At 35.4% G+C, this 18,080-nt stretch overlaps 2 protein-coding genes and 1 long non-coding RNA gene across 7 annotated transcripts; 1 reads left to right on the top strand and 2 right to left on the bottom strand.

The window, feature by feature from the left end:
* Positions 1 to 2,178: 2,178 nt before the first annotated feature.
* LOC122418160 (uncharacterized) lies at positions 2,179 to 3,396 on the bottom strand. The gene is made up of 4 exons (XM_043432226.1): positions 3,177 to 3,396; positions 2,669 to 2,952; positions 2,413 to 2,590; positions 2,179 to 2,325 (listed from the first exon to the last, which is right to left on the bottom strand). Exons 2-4 carry the CDS (start codon positions 2,888 to 2,890, stop codon positions 2,213 to 2,215), a joined length of 513 nt encoding a protein of 170 aa, XP_043288161.1. The 5' UTR covers positions 2,891 to 2,952; positions 3,177 to 3,396; the 3' UTR covers positions 2,179 to 2,212.
* Positions 3,397 to 7,032: 3,636 nt separating this feature from the next.
* Positions 7,033 to 8,282, top strand: LOC122418165 (uncharacterized). The gene is made up of 2 exons (XR_006262454.1): positions 7,033 to 7,845; positions 7,951 to 8,282. It is a non-coding gene; the product is annotated as an uncharacterized lncRNA (long non-coding RNA).
* A 1,269-nt stretch (positions 8,283 to 9,551) lies between these two features.
* LOC122418244 (uncharacterized) lies at positions 9,552 to 11,984 on the bottom strand. Of its 5 annotated transcripts, none has more exons than XR_006262475.1 (8): positions 11,824 to 11,984; positions 11,605 to 11,722; positions 11,246 to 11,391; positions 10,928 to 11,177; positions 10,690 to 10,856; positions 10,522 to 10,594; positions 10,191 to 10,413; positions 9,552 to 10,086 (listed from the first exon to the last, which is right to left on the bottom strand). XR_006262475.1 is itself a non-coding variant. In XM_043432369.1 (5 exons), exons 3-5 carry the CDS (start codon positions 11,312 to 11,314, stop codon positions 9,911 to 9,913), a joined length of 495 nt encoding a protein of 164 aa, XP_043288304.1. In that variant the 5' UTR covers positions 11,315 to 11,391; positions 11,605 to 11,722; positions 11,824 to 11,984; the 3' UTR covers positions 9,552 to 9,910. The 5 variants fall into 5 exon arrangements, 2 of the variants coding, with proteins under 2 accessions (XP_043288304.1, XP_043288305.1); XR_006262473.1 differs by having other exon boundaries at positions 10,690 to 10,827; XR_006262474.1 differs by having other exon boundaries at positions 10,219 to 10,413; positions 10,690 to 10,827.
* Positions 11,985 to 18,080: the final 6,096 nt, after the last annotated feature.

Genomic DNA, 18,080 nt, shown 5'->3' with positions numbered 1-18,080 from the left:
TACGATAAATTTCTTTGAATTCAATATTTATTTATTGAATGCCAAGAAATATTTCTTCTTCTCAAATAACGAGGTTTATTTTCTATAAATAAACAATTTTATTTCGTTCGTTTTCGATTGATATGCCTCAACATAAATAAAATTTAATTTGCCGTGAAGAAAACGGTTTATTTGCGTTGTTTTTTTCAAATAAATCGTGTATTAGAAAGTAATAAAAAAGTATATTAGAATAGATTTCTTTGAATATAATACAATTCGTTATTAACTCCCCAGAAATATGGATTCTTTCTAAATAATGAGGTTAATTTAATTAGTATATTACATACCTAGGGCAGGAAAATAAGGAAAGTCTCAGATCACATGTAATTGTCGGCCGAGGCGAAGCCGAGGCTGACAAACATGTGGTCTGAGGCTTGACTTTTTCCTGCCCGAGGTGTGTATACGATTTTTCTGTCCGACGTAGGCGGAATGCGGCAACTTCGTCCCGGAGAACAGAAAAATAAATATATAATTTTATTTGATTCACTTCCTCATAGAAATTAGTCATAGAACTTAGAATAAATAAAACTTTATTCGCCGCCGTAAAGAAAACGATGCATTCGCCTCGATTCTTAAATAAATTTATTTCTTTGTGTTGAATAAAACAGTCATTCAATTTGAACAGACTGTTTATTCGTTTCGAATAAACCGCCTAGTTAATTTGAATAGCCCGTTTATTTGTACCACGTGACCGCGGCGTACGTACAGCGTGCTGCTTGCTGGGCTCTCGATCTTTCGACTAATTCTTCCTGAATGTGCACCGAAACGCGGTGTGAAAAAGTTAAAATCGATGTCATGGATGCGGACACAGTGAAATTGCTGACCGAAAATAATCTCCAGGAGTACATCAGCATTTTTGCAAGTAAGTATTTCGTTCAAATAATTCAGTTTTTCTTTTTCAACGAAACAAGAGGACGCCGGCCGGCATCGAAAGAGGTTGGGGTGCCACGCGGTGGGAACCTAACTAGGCCAGAAAACGGGGGGTTTGGCTGTGATTCTTTTTTTATCTGAAAGCTGTCAGTGCCATCATACACGTAATGGTCCCCCAAACTTAACTTAATAATTGAGGACAAAAAATTTCGTATTTATTATTTGTTATCAACAAATTAGTAAAAGAAAACGCATTTTTTTTGGTTTTTCGCTTATAAAACGAAAACCAATGGAGCTATGAGAAAGCAATCAATAGACGAAATGTAGAGAACAAAAATGAGAAGAGAATGAGCCCCGAAACGACCCGATCGATCAACAATTAACGGAGAAAATTTTTAAAAACATTAAAAAGTAGCGTTTTTTCAAAAATTTCTATCGTCGCTAATCTTAAAGATGGATCATTTTTTTTGTACGATTGTAGGTTTCGATAGATACTTCCTTTGTGAAAAATCCAGGCCCTGTCGGATAATTAATTTATTAGTTATAACACTCAGAAGTTGAGAGGGTCATTTTTTTCGGCAAGGCTGATCGCCTGGAGGTCGTCCAATTTCAATTTATTAAACCGATTTTGAAAGAAGAAGTGTTCAGCTACCTACGTATATCTTCGTTTTTCGTCCAAATTGTGAAGAAGTAGGTGAAAAACGGGCGCAAAGAGGAGCGAAAACGGCCGAGCGCGTGAAAGTGGTCGAGTGGTGGCGGTTGAACAGCAGTCGCGGGAAGCGCGTATATATAGTAATAGAAGCGCTCTCGGCGCAAGCCATGTAAACTCACATTGGGTTATCTCAGCAACTATATGAGCTACCCACGTAGGGCTTTACAAAGGGCCCAAGATCGGCCCAGTACCGGCAGCCACCGCTTCGGTTTTGACGCGGTAATGGCAGTCAAGACTGGCGGGATGATGGCTTAAGCACGGATGATAACTTCGGTCCGTTGCCGATTGCCATTCTTTTCCCAAGAATGGTCAGCCTATTTCTGGTACATTATAACGGCACGTCAATGGCAATAAACTGTGGGACCAATAATGGCAAGCGTAGCCAAGCCATTAATGGTTCCAATAATTAATCATTAATTAATTATTGTATTACCTAACTGAAAAATCATTACGAATTCAATGACGATAAATATATTTTTGATGTGATGATGATATTTTAATTTTTGGATGCTTTGAATATTACATAAATTTACATTTATTGTAAACTTTATATATTTCAGAAACATATATATTCTTTTGTCGATTATTATTTTATGGCTCTTTGCGACCGCCAGCCCTATCAGTCGCACCAGATAGCCATTTTCCGATTTTTCCCTTCAATCCTTCTATTTCCTTGGAGTCACCGAATTTTCCCAATAGAACATCTGAAAATAAAATAATTTATAATTTATATTGGGATGCACTTTAACTGGATTTTTAAACAAATAAGGGCTAATTTCGATAATATATACCTTGAATGCAGCTAAATACGATCGTTTTGCTAAAATCTTCTTTTCCTACACCGTGTACTTTGCGACCTGTTCCGGAGTAGTGTTTCTCGACGTTTTTGGTCACCGTCGCCAGCATGGTTTTCGCAATGCAATTTTTTGCGCTTGTTTCACCACAAGTCAAGATCCGGTATAAAGCCATCTATAATAAAAAAAAAAAAATAATCGTTCATCCAAAACTATTTATGGGTGTATTTATATGTGCAGCAACTATTCTTACCAATGCATTTTTCTGGTCAATATTCCCTTCCAGCGAGTTATCGAATCCAATGAAGATTTCAAGAGTATCGATTGGCAAGGTTACCCCAACACCAACTTTTGCCTCAGTCATGTTTAAGGATTGCATTTTTATAGTCGCTGCATTATTGGCAATAATGGTGTTTTTGACTTCAAGTATTTTGGAATTGAAAACATACAGTAAACTTCTTTTAAGGCTGGTCATACTCGCTTGAATCGACAACTTCAATCCTTCGAATTTATTATTGATATATTCCTCAGTGCGCGCTAAAAAAACGAATTTGTCATTAATTATGGATTGATTTTTGAAAAATAGTACTAGAAAATAATTTTTCAGATATTTTTTAATGTCATGAATGTTTCTCAAACTATTTTGCGCAAAACGAATGTGTGACCTCAAAAAATTAAGAAAAAAAAAGAAAATCAGAAAATGGAACATGAATAGACGAAAGCAAAAATATTCAGCGCGGAAATAAGAAAGAAAAACTTACAATCAGTTATGAGTAGATATACAAGGCCGGTTCTGGACCGCTTTTTCTCTACTGCGCATGCGCAGAAAATCTATTGCGCAGGTTCTACTGCGCATGTTTTAGAAGGTTCCATGAGGGGGGGGGGGGGTACTGCGCATGTTCCAGAAGGTTCCATCGGAGGGGGGGGATCGGTGACGTCATAACTGTGCATGCGCAGAAAAATCTATTGCGCAGGTTCCACTGCGCATATTCCAGAAGGTTCCATGGAGGAGGGGGGGGGGGGGGGGGATCGGCGGCGTCATAACTGCGCAGTGATCTTGCGTGAAATCTGATTGATGACGTCATCTTGATTTCATCTCAAGAGTTCCGATTCTAAAATTCTGAAAATCTGTATGATGAATAAAATATATATATGTAAGACAATTTCTTAGTCTTTCTAGAGGATTTGGCGACAACGTCACCATAAAGAAAAGTACCGCGGTTGATACATGAAATAACTGAAAATATATTTACATGTTACACACTTAACAATTCAATAATATTACATTTAGAGATTATTGTGCCCAGGTTTACCTGGTAATTATAATTGGTCGCGACAAGCGTTGTGATGTTCCCACGAATATCTACGAGGGACTGTCTTCTCGCACGCAGTTTTGATTCCACAGCGCGACTGTCATGAGTGTCGGGCTGGCGGCCTCTGACGTACCGCGCTATAAGTTTGGACTAGTTTCCAACTTACATATAAATGTTTTTAAATTTTTAAATCTCACAATACTGCTTGAAAATAGAAAGAAATATCAATCTCTGATTAAGAAAGAAAATGACTCATCTTCATCTTCCAAATATGACATACTATAGTTCAGTCACGAGCCGCACTATAGAACAACAAATCCGTGATAGTTCGAGCATACTTGTAACATGATGCCCTGCGGAGCCAGCCACGTGGAGAAAAAATAATTATTTATATTTTTCTGGGTGACCGAGTATTCACGTGACTGAATACGTAGCAATGTGTATAATCCATTTTGCTAGATGATCCAAGAAAAAAATTTGAATTATTACCTACTTATTCAAGTTTATGTATAGACTGAATAAACATTTTTCGAAGTGGAACGTCTTATCTCCTGTAAACCGATCTTCTTTTGCGTGGTCCAGTGACACGAGACTCACGACATACGCATTACGTTATTATTAATACTAATTGTTTATTATAATGTTTTTTGCAAAGTACCTTTTTATAACAAATGTTCATGTTCAAATGAAAATGTTCTATTATAAAAAAATGATTTTTTCCATTTAAAAACAATTTTCGATTATGAGTAATTCTATCGCTTTTTATCATTAAAAATATAATATATTGAAACGTTTTGATATTCGGGAGGTTGTCAAATCCCAAATATCGGAACTTAGGATTTTTTAGATCCTCTTCTCTCACGTAGGAGAGGTGTCATTGTGCAGGTTCGTGCACTGACCGGCGGATTTTTGCCAGGAGCGGGTAAAGCCTTCCGATTTCCCCATCTTGCAATTCGAGGGGCTTGGCTCGAACTCGACCTTCAAGAACGGATACTTTCGTCCGGTATAGGAGCATCTAGTGCTCTGTATTACTTCCTCGCTACGCAATCGGGCTTAGCCTCGCTAAAGCGTACTGCGAGAAGCAATCTTCTCGTGATCGAGGAATGATATGCTCCGTTATTGCTTTGTTTGTGTACAATTTTGGTAGGAATAAGGAGGAGGATGCAGGAAAGGTTGGGAGCCTTATTGTCGTACGGGCGGTGCTCCGCTGACGCGAGAGCGCTCCGTCTGTAGCCCTCTGACAGACTTCTGTCAAACCAGAAATCGTGCCAGGGGGTAAGGTTGTCCCGTTACAATATATTGTTTGTTCAAATAATTTATTACTTTGAATATTATTTTGAAATTTATTTATTCGAATGTTCTCGATATTCTTACAGAAGTATATGAAGAAATTTCTAGAATTATTCGAACAATTTTCTGAAAAGTATCTAAAGTAACCTACCATTTTACTTGATTCAAAGAAAATATTTTGTAAAGATTGTAATTTTGTATATTTGTATTAAAAACCAATTTAATGTTATAATTTATTTTTTGAGAGAATTTAACGAGAATTTCTGTAAGTCGTAGTTGAATCTTTCTCGAAGCACTAAACATAAACATAAACATTTTTTGAGACTATATAAAGCGCCACATCGACGAGTGGACCCATCAATCGCTAAGAGTCGCCGAACAATCAACGTCATCAGTACGTAATATTTTCGTGTGTAACTTTTTTTTGAAAACAAAACTCACATTTTTTAAAATAATGTCAAATACGTTTTTCACTTAATTATAAGGAATATCACCGGTACTCCATGAGATACCGTGGTGGTTGCGTTCACACCACTTATTCTGACTCTTATACTTGGCTGGTAAACTATCCGATTCACATGGAGGCTTAACCGGTTGACTGGTATTGGATCATATATGTACAAAAATAAGTCGGGCTCATTCTGGTTTTGTATCATATGTGTACATTAGGGTGTGCGGAAAAAAACGATATTTTTTTTTTTACTTTGCATCCAGCCGAAAAAGGTGATTCAAGGTGAAAAAAAACAATCTCAGAAGTAGAGCTCACCAAAAATTTTTTTCAAATGGCGCTTCGCGTTTGAAGATTTTCCATAAGAATAACCCAGGAAATTATTGAGACCTCCGATCATTGCATCATAACTCTTCATAAAAAAATCGTACAAAAACGATAATTATATATTTTTATAGAAAATCGATTCCCCCACAAAAAAAGTCCTTATGAACATTCAGCTTGGAGCAACCATTCTCGTGCTATTACCCTTCGAAGTTGGATCGATAGAAAAAAAATGTTCATAAAACTGTCGAAATCAAATTTTTCGTTTCACAAACAAACGTAGAAAATTACTTGCTCTTTTAGAAAATCGTTATTATTATTCGAACAATGCTCTTTTCGACAATGCTGTGCCAGTTAGTGTGAAGGCTAAAATATTGCAATCTCGAGTAAAATCTAAAATTCCTTCAGAGCGAGTAATCATTGAAAAAAGTGATTACAAAACGTTGCTTTCAGAGGATATAAGCTATTGCGTCACACAAGAATCCTTATTCCTTTTCAACCAAATTAATTTACCCCATGACTGAGGGTAAATATGGACTTATGGCCTGAAAATGCCAGTTATTTAAGCTGCTTAGATTTTTTTTTTTAATTTGAAAATTGTCAATGACATGGCTAATGGCATCGCTTTGATAGAAGCCTACAACGATTCATTGACCAAAAACAAAGAGCAGTTACAATATTTATTGAAAATAATGCAAGCTCATCGTCAAAAATACTCCAATTGCAATAAACGCACACTTAAAAATAGCAATGGGTATTATTTAATCTTACCTCGTGTAAGCAAAAGGGTTAATTTGTTCAAGAGACTCGGTAGAGTCTCGGGACAAGTACATTGACAGCCCTGTCGTCTGCTAGCCCGAGACTCTCGCCGACTCGAGACTATACTTTCTCTGAATAAAACGATTCGCGGTGGTGGGGGTAAAATTGGCATGTGATTTTATTGAATTACGAAGCTCAGGAGCCATTTAGCAACTTGAAAATTGAAGTTTAAGCCAATTGAGTAATTCTATTTCTATTCGATTCCGCCCTAAATCAGCATGATCGGTGTTGTAATTGCTGAGAAAAAACTTTGCACGGGCTCAAGATTATGCAAAAGTTACCAACACATTCACGAATTAATGCGTCCGTATTTATAAACACCATCAAAGGCACTTTGATGCTCTCGAGTTTCTGATTCGTTGGATCTGACGACATCCATTTTTAGGACGTTGTGATTGGTTGTTGAAATTAGTTGTTGATGATTGGAAATCTGACGTCAACTTCAGAACGTAGCACACGGCGCAGCACAGCTGGTAACAGCAGTCATAAAGGCTACTTAAACTTAGCCCCCCTATTTCGACTTTTTAAATTTTTTCTAACGCGAATCGTTTGAGGGTCGTTTGACGGTGTTTGTTTGATCAATTAAAACGTTTGTTTGATCATAATAATTCTAAAAAACGAAATTGAAAATTTGAAAAAAGTTAGCCCCAATTTTTTAATATTTTTATAGTAGCAAGGTCTAATTAGGGTCAAATCGACGGGGAATCGTTTGACGGTGATGAATATACGTTTGTTTGATCACAGTTATTGTAAAAAGAAGAAAAAAAGACATTCCAAAAAATGTTTGATGATCGGCCATTTCACCCAGAGCAGTCAATCTCAAAAAATATCGCTGTTCTTCTAATTTTCACTGAAACCATTTCATAATCGTTTGGTAGTGATTGTTAGATTAATTGAGACATTTAAAAAATATATAATCACTCTAAAATAGGAAATAGAAAATTTCGTCGAAGTCCGATCGATTTTTCTGATACACCCAATAGATGCGAAGAATCGTCTCGGAGCATTACGAGACCCCATATTGCAACTCTTGGACATCAGTTCTTTGCGACTTTGCGAGGTTATCAATACAAAAGTTTTAAAAATCTTATAAACTCTTCGATTACACGAGCGATACGAAAGTGATACTATTATATTTTATGAATGAGAACAACCAATAAATTACCATTGTTGCAACTTGATATGCTCTTTAATGAAAATTATGATATGAAGTTTTGTATCCTTCGCAAATCATGAGTTTGTATATTTCAAAAATTAGTATATTGATTTATTATATCGAATTTTGAAAGAACTTTTTCCTATCATCCTTTTGTATTCCTATAGTCATTTTTTAAATTTCAGACTTGCTGGAGTCATCCAATCCACGCCAGGACTTCAAAATAGAATATAACAAAATGGAAAAAGCATAAATAAAAATAATTAAGAAAACTATAAAAGTGGATAGCTGTATAAGTGATTAACTGCATATAATAACATAATATATTGATATTAGCTTTGCCCGGTTGTCCCTCGCTCTAATAATAATCTTTCAGTCTTTTTGAATCTTCTTAATTTTTTTAACTTTTGTTATTTGCAACAAACAATCCCCTAGAGTAGTAATATGGCGTATTGTCGAAAACGTTACGAACAGATGTAATTTCATCACAACAATAAAAAGTTTTGAAGAATTTAAAGTAATGAGTTTGAGGAATGTCAAGAGAGTAATATATATTTTCTCAAGTAGAGAGGGAAAAAGTTATCTAATCACCATCATTGACATAACAACATTGTATTGTACTGCAAAAAGTACAATTACAGAGAACATTTGAAATTTTTATAGAAAAAGATATTTTGATGGCAATTAAGGAGTTTCGGTACAAAAGTCTAAATGTTACGAAATTGATGAAATTTGGTGATAATGTTCTTCAACATCAAGTGCGAAAACACAAATTTTTTCAAATTTTTTTTCTACTTAGTTATCGAGTAATTACGCATTAAAGCTGATTTCTTATGCCCGGAATGTATACCTATATATATGGAAACGCTGTGCTTATACACGTGAACTTTAGTGATCAATTACTCGATAACTGTGTAGAAGAAAAATCTTAAAAAATTTGTATAGTCAAATTTGGCACTAAAGAATATGTTCACCAAATTTTATACAATTCTGAACTTTGTGAATTTTTTAATTATTTTAGCATGGGTTAGCATGGCAACATTGTATCGCCTGTACCGAAACTCCTTAAAGTTTTTTATCAAATTTTACATGGTTTCGTCACTGCAAAGCACCGAAAGACCTCACTCCTTCCCTCCTAAGGCTAGCAAAGCTCAAAATTCTCGAGGGAAAACACGACTGGCGAAAACTCCTGACAGCGGATCTTCTGAGAAAAAATTTCCAGAAAAACGTCAATGATTCAAATTTCAACGAAGTTTCCATTCGAGATAAAATCGACAATGGTCTCTCAAAGTTTCGAGCATTGAGTAATTCTCATAAAAACTTACATTCCTTTTTTACTATTTCCTGCTTCTAATGATACTGACGAATTTTTCGTTGAATTTTGAATCTAAATTCGGAAACTTCAATCGATAATAATATCGACGAACTTCCTCATTTCTGTAAAGACACAAATTTTCGGTTAAAGGAGGCGAATTTCATTTTCATAGTTCAAAATTATGAATGGGGACCGATGTATTATTAGGAGTTTCTTCTCTTCTTTCCCTCGCGAATTTGACAACTGAGGAAGAAATAATTTTCATATCAATATTTATTGTGCAAAATGTATGAATACCTCACGAAAAAAAATCCTTTTTGCGACTAATAATGTTGTTGTTAAATAAATAAGAAAAAAAATGAGAAGCACCAGAACCAATATTTGTCACGAATATGACTAGAGGACTAAAGGAGTTGGAGATCAAGAATTTTGGTATTCAGTTGAAATCAATTATTTTGTTCCAAATCCATATTCTCATGAATATTTGAAAGGTTTTATTTGATTTTTCATAGAAATTGTCGACATAGATGCTTACGCCTAGCTGGAATTTATTTACCAATAAATATAATCGGTCATTGAGTCGTTACAGAAAAAAATTATCAAGAAGATTGAAAAAAGCGCATTATCTGATAAAAATTGATTAACTAAGCTCAGTATATAGATTTATAGATTCTCCTGTTACCGAACAACGATTTCGGTCGAAATCTTATGTAGACAAAAAAAGCGGATGAGATCAAGTTTTTTTCAACTTTCACGAGTTGGAGTCTTTTTTTGATTTTTTTCCGTTTTTTATAACTCTTTTTTTTTAGAATTTGTATTTATGTCGATGTTTACGTGGCGTCGGAGACCGTGGACTGTTCAATCGGTGGTTCCTGGATGTTCGCGAGGACAAGAAAAATACTGTTTAAGGCATCCGGCAAATCTGGAGCGGTAAAGGAGTCACGGGTGCTTATTCTTGTACGGAAATCACGAACGACACTTGCTCCATGGCGGTCTGCTTTGTGATCTGTAAAAATGATGAAAAATATGGAATCAGCAGTTCTCTAGTGTAAATAAACGATTCTTTGAACCATTTTTCGCTGGGTCATTTCCGCCCGAGCAAAAACTCACTAATTTATATTTCATTTCTTATCATTACTCTTTGACGCATAACTCGCGTTTATATTCAAATTCGTGAGAACCGGTGGTGTCAGATGCTCAACGAAAGCTTGGAAGCAGTTCTGCGACAAGAAATTTGTTAGGAAATCTTGGATATACTGGTTCAAATTTCTATGATGTATTGAATCTTATAGCAGATCTAGATCCTCCTCTTCTTCATCCTCATCAACGATACCTTCAATTCCAAATATTTGAAAATTAGATTTCCGAAAAATGATCAATTTCCTTAACATAGAAAGTTCAAAACTTATGAACAGTTTGAAAGGAGCCGGAAAATACTTACGAAGTAAATCAGAGCCGTCGTCTGGATCAAGTATCGTGTCTCCACCGTTCTCGTCATTCCCGCTATCCAAAGCCTGCATCGTTTAAAAAATAATTGTTTTTATGAATATAGAAAATAATAACTCAGTCAATTTCTCATTTGACAAAAGATAAAAAATACAATACGAACCTCGGTGTCATTTTTCACGGCAATTGCTTCCACATCAGCCGACAATTCATTTACAAAATTTCACAATTGTGACAAGCACAGGAATGATAGTCCACTGAAAAGGTAGCGTGAGAAATTTGCTTCTCGTTCTAACGCCGCCTTCGTTATGTAAAAAAATTGACTCGTTACTTTTTTCTCATTGAAACTCAAGTAAATCCAAAAAAACCAAAAATCTGCGAATCCGTGAATATCTGTTCACCTTTGACTGTGATCTCGTTCAATCTCGTGTCATTGTTAGTCACACGGTGCTCAAGGACGTTCGACAACGCTGTCATCATTATTTTCCTATCATAACCACTGAAAAACAGATATTGCCACTCTATAAGCGACCGGACCGTTCTAGTGAAATATATTGTTAAATCTCTTGCAAAGTCAAGCCTGCATGGTTTTGGGTGTGATAGTTCGCAGTGCCAAAGAATCTGACAGTGGTGAACCCGAACAAAATAAATCTGAAATGAAAATCAATAGAATTTCGGTCATTTGCAATGAAAGGGGGTAGCTTTTTATTATGACTCACCGGAAATTGAAGCTCTTTGCTGAGAATATTTGAGGCAGCAGAAGACGGTGACCTTGTGTCTCGCCCCATTGAAAGATGATAACGCCTCCTAACAAATACGCAAGAATCTATATTCTGCTTGTCCGTCCAGGATGACGTCCTGAAAACTTAGAACAGAACTTGTTCAATTCTCTTGGCAATCTTGTTCTTCACTTCTCACCCTTGTTCTTCACTCTCGTAGAGCGGATTGATATATATCATTGTTCTACTCATATTCATTGGAATACTTAGAGCTTAAGTTATTATATCCACTGTATAACGAGGGAATGAAATTTGTCAAAAGAAATGACAAACAAGAATGATTTTGTCAATTTTATTACCTTGCAATCCAGGTTGAACTTGATTTTCCTGAAGTAATACTAGAGGTAAAACTCTGATTGCAATTAAACTGCAGCTCTGTAAATCGCCGGATATTTCCTGATACTTTGGAGGCTCGCTCTTGAGGAAAAAGATTTTTATGAAAGATTATTTCAAGAATTATTAATTATGACCATTATTATTATTAATAAACACTAATTAATCACATCACTGATAATTACCCTATTTACTTTTAATTAACCATGATTCATCATTTATTGAATTGCACTCCGCACGCAATAGCTCTTCGGGGATCATAACCTAACACGTCAATATACGTGCAACCTGGGCAACCACGAAAACGTGCGTATATCTATATATTCATATCAGCGAAATTTGTAATTTCGTATTTTAGAGTGATTATATTTTTTAAAAATGTCTCAATTGATCTAACAATCACTACCAAACGATTATAAAATGGTTTCAGTGAAAATTAGAAGAACAGCGATATTTTTTGAGATTGACTGCTCTGGGTGAAATGGCCGATCATCAAACATTTTTTGGAATGTCTTTCTTTCTTCTTTTTACAATAACTGTGATCAAACAAACGTATATTCATCACCGTCAAACGATTCCGCGTCGATTTGACCCTAATTAAACCTTGCTACTATAAAAATATTAAAAAATTGGGGCTAACTTTTTTCAAATTTTCAATTTCGTTTTTTAGAATTATTATGATCAAACAAACGTTTTAATTGATCAAACAAACACCGTCAAACGACCCTCAAACGATTCGCGTTAGAAAAAATTAAAAAAGTCGAAATAGGGGGGCTAAGTTTAAGTACCCAGTCATAAATTCGATCGATAATATACATATATATATGTACAAACCATGTGTCAGTTTTTGATCGCATGAACAGAGTTTCGACATTACGAAGTGCGTGCGGGATAAATAAAAAAATAATTTTCGTCATCTAAAGAAGTGCATATTACTATTTATTTTGTTAAAATTTGTAATATATTAAACCGGTATCAAAGCGGCCGTGTAAATGTAGTCTGTGATGTGTGTGTGAAAAAGAATATAAAAAATGCGCGATGCATATGTCAACGAAACTTTTCAAGATTTCATTATTTCGTTCGATTGGAAATAAGTGTTGACTGAAATAATCCTTCAATTAAACCAGATTACGAGAAATATTGTCCAGTGCGAATATATCGTCACTGGCGTGGTTATATATCATGTGTAAATAGGTTATACATACGAATAAATAGAACAAAAACACACGGAATTGTTAGAATGATATTAGAAACTTTACTTGAATAAATGTTTTCTAATTTATTTCTTGTGTCATCATTATTTTTAAACATCCCCATATTTTGCTTGATATTCAGTTTGGCTCTGCCCTCTCCGATCCTTGTTTTCACCCCATCAGTTTTGCAGCGGATCGATACATATTATTAATTCGTTCCCTAATATGTGTCCTATGATTTTCTATTCCTTCTTCATGATGATTGTGGTAACATGATTCGAGAGGTTTGTAACCATAATCTTGAATTGCACATTTTGTAAATCAGATTTTCAAAAAAATTTCTGGTCTTGGTATACTGGGTAGTTATTCTTTTCCCATTAGGTCTGTCGAGTGATAAATTTGGAAACTTTTCCAGAAAGCCTTTGGATGCTTTTTTTGCTAATGATATGAAAAGTCGTATCTTAGGAATGCGGTATGCAAACACAAATTTTGATAACAAAACTTATAGAATGACATGTATGTTGAGTATTTCCACTTTGCAAACTACAAATATGGAATTATTATAAAAATAATTCATTCCGATAAGTCTACTGTTGCTCAGTTTTGGATGCGATCAAAATATGATGCCTACCAACATCCCCAGAAACTTACAAAATTGCTGAATGCAATGTGCGCTATGTCATTTTAATGTAACATCATGACTTTTGACAACTTTTCATTATAACGCTGTAGATTCGGATCATTAAAATACTGCAAAAATCTGCAAACTATACAATTTAAATACTGTGCCATTCATTTTACATTTTGACTCTAACTGTAACATCTATATGAAGTAAAAAATTGATTATAAAAGTCTTCAGTTTCTCATTTATGGATAGATTTGAAATTGCTGTCTTCGAAGCTCATTGCGCAGATACATTGAACCGCAGCAGATACCTGCGAACTCTGAAATTTCTGTGGATAAATATATATGCAACGGATCACCCCTTATCTTTGATTATGGTAATATGTAGTGGAACTTGGTTCGGCAAATTTTTAAGTGTTCCTTTTCAAATAGTATTGAAGTTTGTATGACTGATATACAGCGAATACTTCCAAACTTTGATATTTCTGTGTTGCAGCATGTGTGCCAATCATTCAAATCATTTACTCCAACCGTATCATGTAATCTAGAAAATTCATCACAAAAGTCTTCTGCTTTTCTAGATACTTCAATTTTCCTTTTTCTACTCCATTGTGAGTTTTCGAATTTCAAAATTAATTTCTGAATTGTCCTGAAATGGTTTTCCTCCAAAACCAATGCAGGTACCTTAAACGTCTTTGAATTCTGTTGCTCTGTTGAATTAAGTTTGCTTAGTTTTTTTTGCTGCTTTGAGTTCTGGCATAATAAATGTTAGAAGTTTTCAGGTACTTTTTTTCAGCAACTATCAAACTGTGGATAATTGGACCTCAGCGGCCACTTGCAACCTTTGGAAATATATTTCATTGAGGGCACGTTTTGGATGAAATGAAATCTCTAGATTCAGAATGCAAAAGCGACATTTAAAGTGGGCAAATCTGTTGGATTTTTCGTGTCTTGAATTTGAACTATCTTTCATTTGAATTTTGAAGAAAAGGGATAAATAAAATCTGTTCTATTAAGGAAATCTTTACATCAGTTCTTTCTTGGTATGAAGACTTGGAAAAAATCGCCAAAGACCAAGGACGTTTACAATGTTTTATCGAAGAGGCATAGTATTCGTCGACTTCTTTTGTTTAGCATGCGGGCGCGTGCATCGTCTCAATATTTACGTTTTGGGTTACGCCCATTTGTTTTCTTTTTCGCTTCGCCCATATAAAGGCGCTCGGCAGCATTTGTATAGTTGTACACTTTAACACTATAAAAAAAATACACACAGATCCAATTAATATAGACTAAACGTGCTGTAACGGGATAGCTATACGATATCCAGTAGCATGGTCCGAAAATAAAACACATTTTTTTTTAAATTATTCCTCCTGCGATGACTTTTTCACTTTTCTCGAAATTGCGTACTTGGACGATTCCTGTCTGCAGATACCGTAGGATAACGAAATACATCTTCATGGGCTTCCTCTTCATACCCATATAAAAATAAATGATCTAATTGACACCTTTCATTTTGAGAGTGATCATTTTTTACGTATATTTTTTTAATCTCGAATATTTTTTAATTCTCCAATTGTACAATATTGTTTGGATACATTGACGTGAACGTCGCCCCTCTGATTTTCACGCGTGCGACCTCGATTAATTTCATATTGTTATACGTTTCAAATTTTGGACTTTGCTTAATCACACACTCACAATCCTCGTAATTTTTTTTCATTCGTAACCTCTCGCCGCTTTCAAGTTCGCTCAATCGATTTACGATTTGCGTCAAAGGCTTTTTCGGAGATTTGACCAGCTTTTTGAAAACCCCGATGAAACTTTCGCCCCAAAAAGCCGAAATATCACATAGAGGAAGACCAGTGTGCTCGACGTCATCAGCAATATGAATCAAATTGTGCATGTTCAGCACCCTGGGAATAATCGCCGTTTAATGATGGCAGTAAACTGAAAAACGTGCGGAGGAGATTGACAGCATAATGCCGAGCGACCGATATCAAGTCTTCACTGTTCAATATTCGGCATGCAACAAACAAAAGCATGAAATGTTGATACAAGTCATCCGGCAAAATATTTTTCAACACTATTATCCCACAATATTGCAAAAAAAATCGATATTGCGTCGCTTTCCATTGTGCAATTAGATCGAGGTCAAATTTCTTTCGTTGAAATTCACTAGGGATAGATTATGATAATAATTTCATTCGATCATTCAATCGGTTAAAATCCTGAATTTTCAGACGAGTAGCACTGTTCCTCGATGTCCATTTATCGATGAGATATTTCATAACCCCGCAAAGGAGATGCATAGAATCGAGTACAACTGATCTAACTGGATCGAAGTTCAACAAAAGAAGTAGTAGCGATTCTATATTTTGTTTATGATGTTCGTTTTGTCTTTTTTCTGTGAACGATTCTTTTGTCCTCAACTCACAATCCATCTCTGGATATACACGTGTGACGGTTTTTTTTACTCTTCTTCCGAAAATTATTCGTTGAGACTGACACGCCTTTAGTCGTGCATCTCTCGCAAGCGAAAAAACCTCCCGGATTCTTACAACATTTCAAGAATGTTCGCGCAGGAGCATCCGCGATAACTACAAGAATTTTGAATGTTTGTTTTCTTCCATGAATAGTTAAACCATTTTCGATTAATTGGTTTGCTTCATTTATAAAACTTTCCATGTATTCTGAAGCGCTATGTGGTTTAGAATCGCCACAAAATATTGCAGCAACGAAAGGTTTGGTCACGTAATTTTTTTGAATGACTTTGATCGATATTGGCCAAACTTGCATTTGCGAATTTTTGAACAGTTGCATTCCATCTACATGTATCTGGACAACAATTTCATTATCAGTGTACTCAACTGAAATCACCTGTTGCAAGCCATTTTCAATTCTCAAATATATAAACTCGCCTGCCGTGCCCCTGGAACTCTGCATTTGTTGTAAGATTCTTTTATGCTTTGTACGAAATAAAGTTTGTGCAGTTTTTGGCAAATTCGGAAATCCTTCACTCCGCAGTATCGATAACAAATCGGTAACTACATTCAAGCGTAATGAATCCAAATGATTAAGCCCCCACTGTCTTAATTTATTTTCCAATCCAACTTTATTTTCTGAGCATTGCGATATTACACTAGAATGCACGCTGTCATTGAAAGTATTATTTTTATTATTCTCGCCAGTACAAACACTAGTTACACTGTTATTTACACTTTTATTTACACCAGCGATGAAATCACAATCATCCTCGATCGAGTCTACATCTCTGATAAAACTCAAATCAATATCATGCTTGTCATGATAGAAATCACTTTCGTTGCTACCGTGTAAATCATTTATAGTGGCGGAATTTCCATGTTGACGATCATCGCATTTTTGTTCCGAATTTTCAGTTTTTTTCAATTGACAATATTTTTTCAATCTGTAATATCTCCCGGACATGACTAAACAGATATGTGCGTTCTCTTCGATACGTTCGAGTTAAAACTACAGTCATATATTGTAACGAAACGCTCTTGCCGACCTGGCCTGAACGCCGCCACGCGTCGGTTCGAGCAACCTTAATAATAAGGAGCAGGTATGAAGAAAACGCGGACACCGTGTTTTTTCAGTAAAAAAATAAAATAATCAATTTTATTCAGATAATTTACCGAATTCTGACAAAATAAAAGAAATTTCGTGCTTTGGCTCGCTGATTTCTTAAACAATTTTGTGTTTTTTTTGTTTTAAACTGTCTTGCTTTTTTAAATCGGATCTGGCGAGAAAAAGACCCGAAAACGTTGCAAATTCTCTGTCTGAGATAATTTTTAATTTCTCAATTTTCGGATTTTTAAATTGTACAAAAAATGATTAACGAAAATCTTCTTAAAAGTCTAATTGTCGCTTTTGTTTTAATTTGGTGACATGCCTCAAACTGAAAAACTCTAGATTCAATGTTTCGTGCTATAGTTCGCAGATTCTAATTTTCGATGTCCTCTTTGGCTCACTTTTTTAAAAAGAAATAAATCCAAGAGAATTCTTCGCTTTTACAAATTTTTAATTTCGTGTGATTCGATATAACTCAAATTCTATCTATTGCCTCTTGGATTATAATTTTAGTAAGATCTTCTTGCCAGATCAATTCAGATAAATCTTACACCGAATGTGAATTTAACATTTTTAATCAATCAAAAAGAATTCCAGCTCTGCTCTTTACAATCATAAAAATTAGAGAAAAAAATAAATTTACGTGAATTAGGCAAGGATAGCGCAGACCACAGGCTCTGGGATTGAAACGTCACCGAATCGCTGCGAGATTCCAGGCATCCAGGAAAATTTAGGAAAATTTAAAGGTTAGGTGCGGACCCTGGACTTTGGGATTGAAACGTCACCGAATCGCTCCGAGATTCCAGGCATCCAGGAAAATTTAGGGAAAAGAAGTTTATGATTGTTCGAGCAGAGTTCAGAGTCTAGACTGTTCAAGAGATCTGAGCCGGTCTTGTAGGCAGGGAGAACTGACTGACGAATGAGTCGCGCAGCGCTTCTTATACCCAGTTCTCCACCACGAGATTCTCGAGCGCCGAGAATCTCAGTTTTCAATCGGTTCTGCGCACCTTTCTGTAACGCCTTCTCGTAT

Source organism: Venturia canescens, chromosome 11 (genome assembly GCF_019457755.1).
Source record: "Venturia canescens isolate UGA chromosome 11, ASM1945775v1, whole genome shotgun sequence".
Lineage (NCBI taxonomy): Eukaryota > Metazoa > Arthropoda > Insecta > Hymenoptera > Ichneumonidae > Venturia > Venturia canescens.
This window is presented reverse-complemented; position numbering and strand designations above follow the sequence as displayed.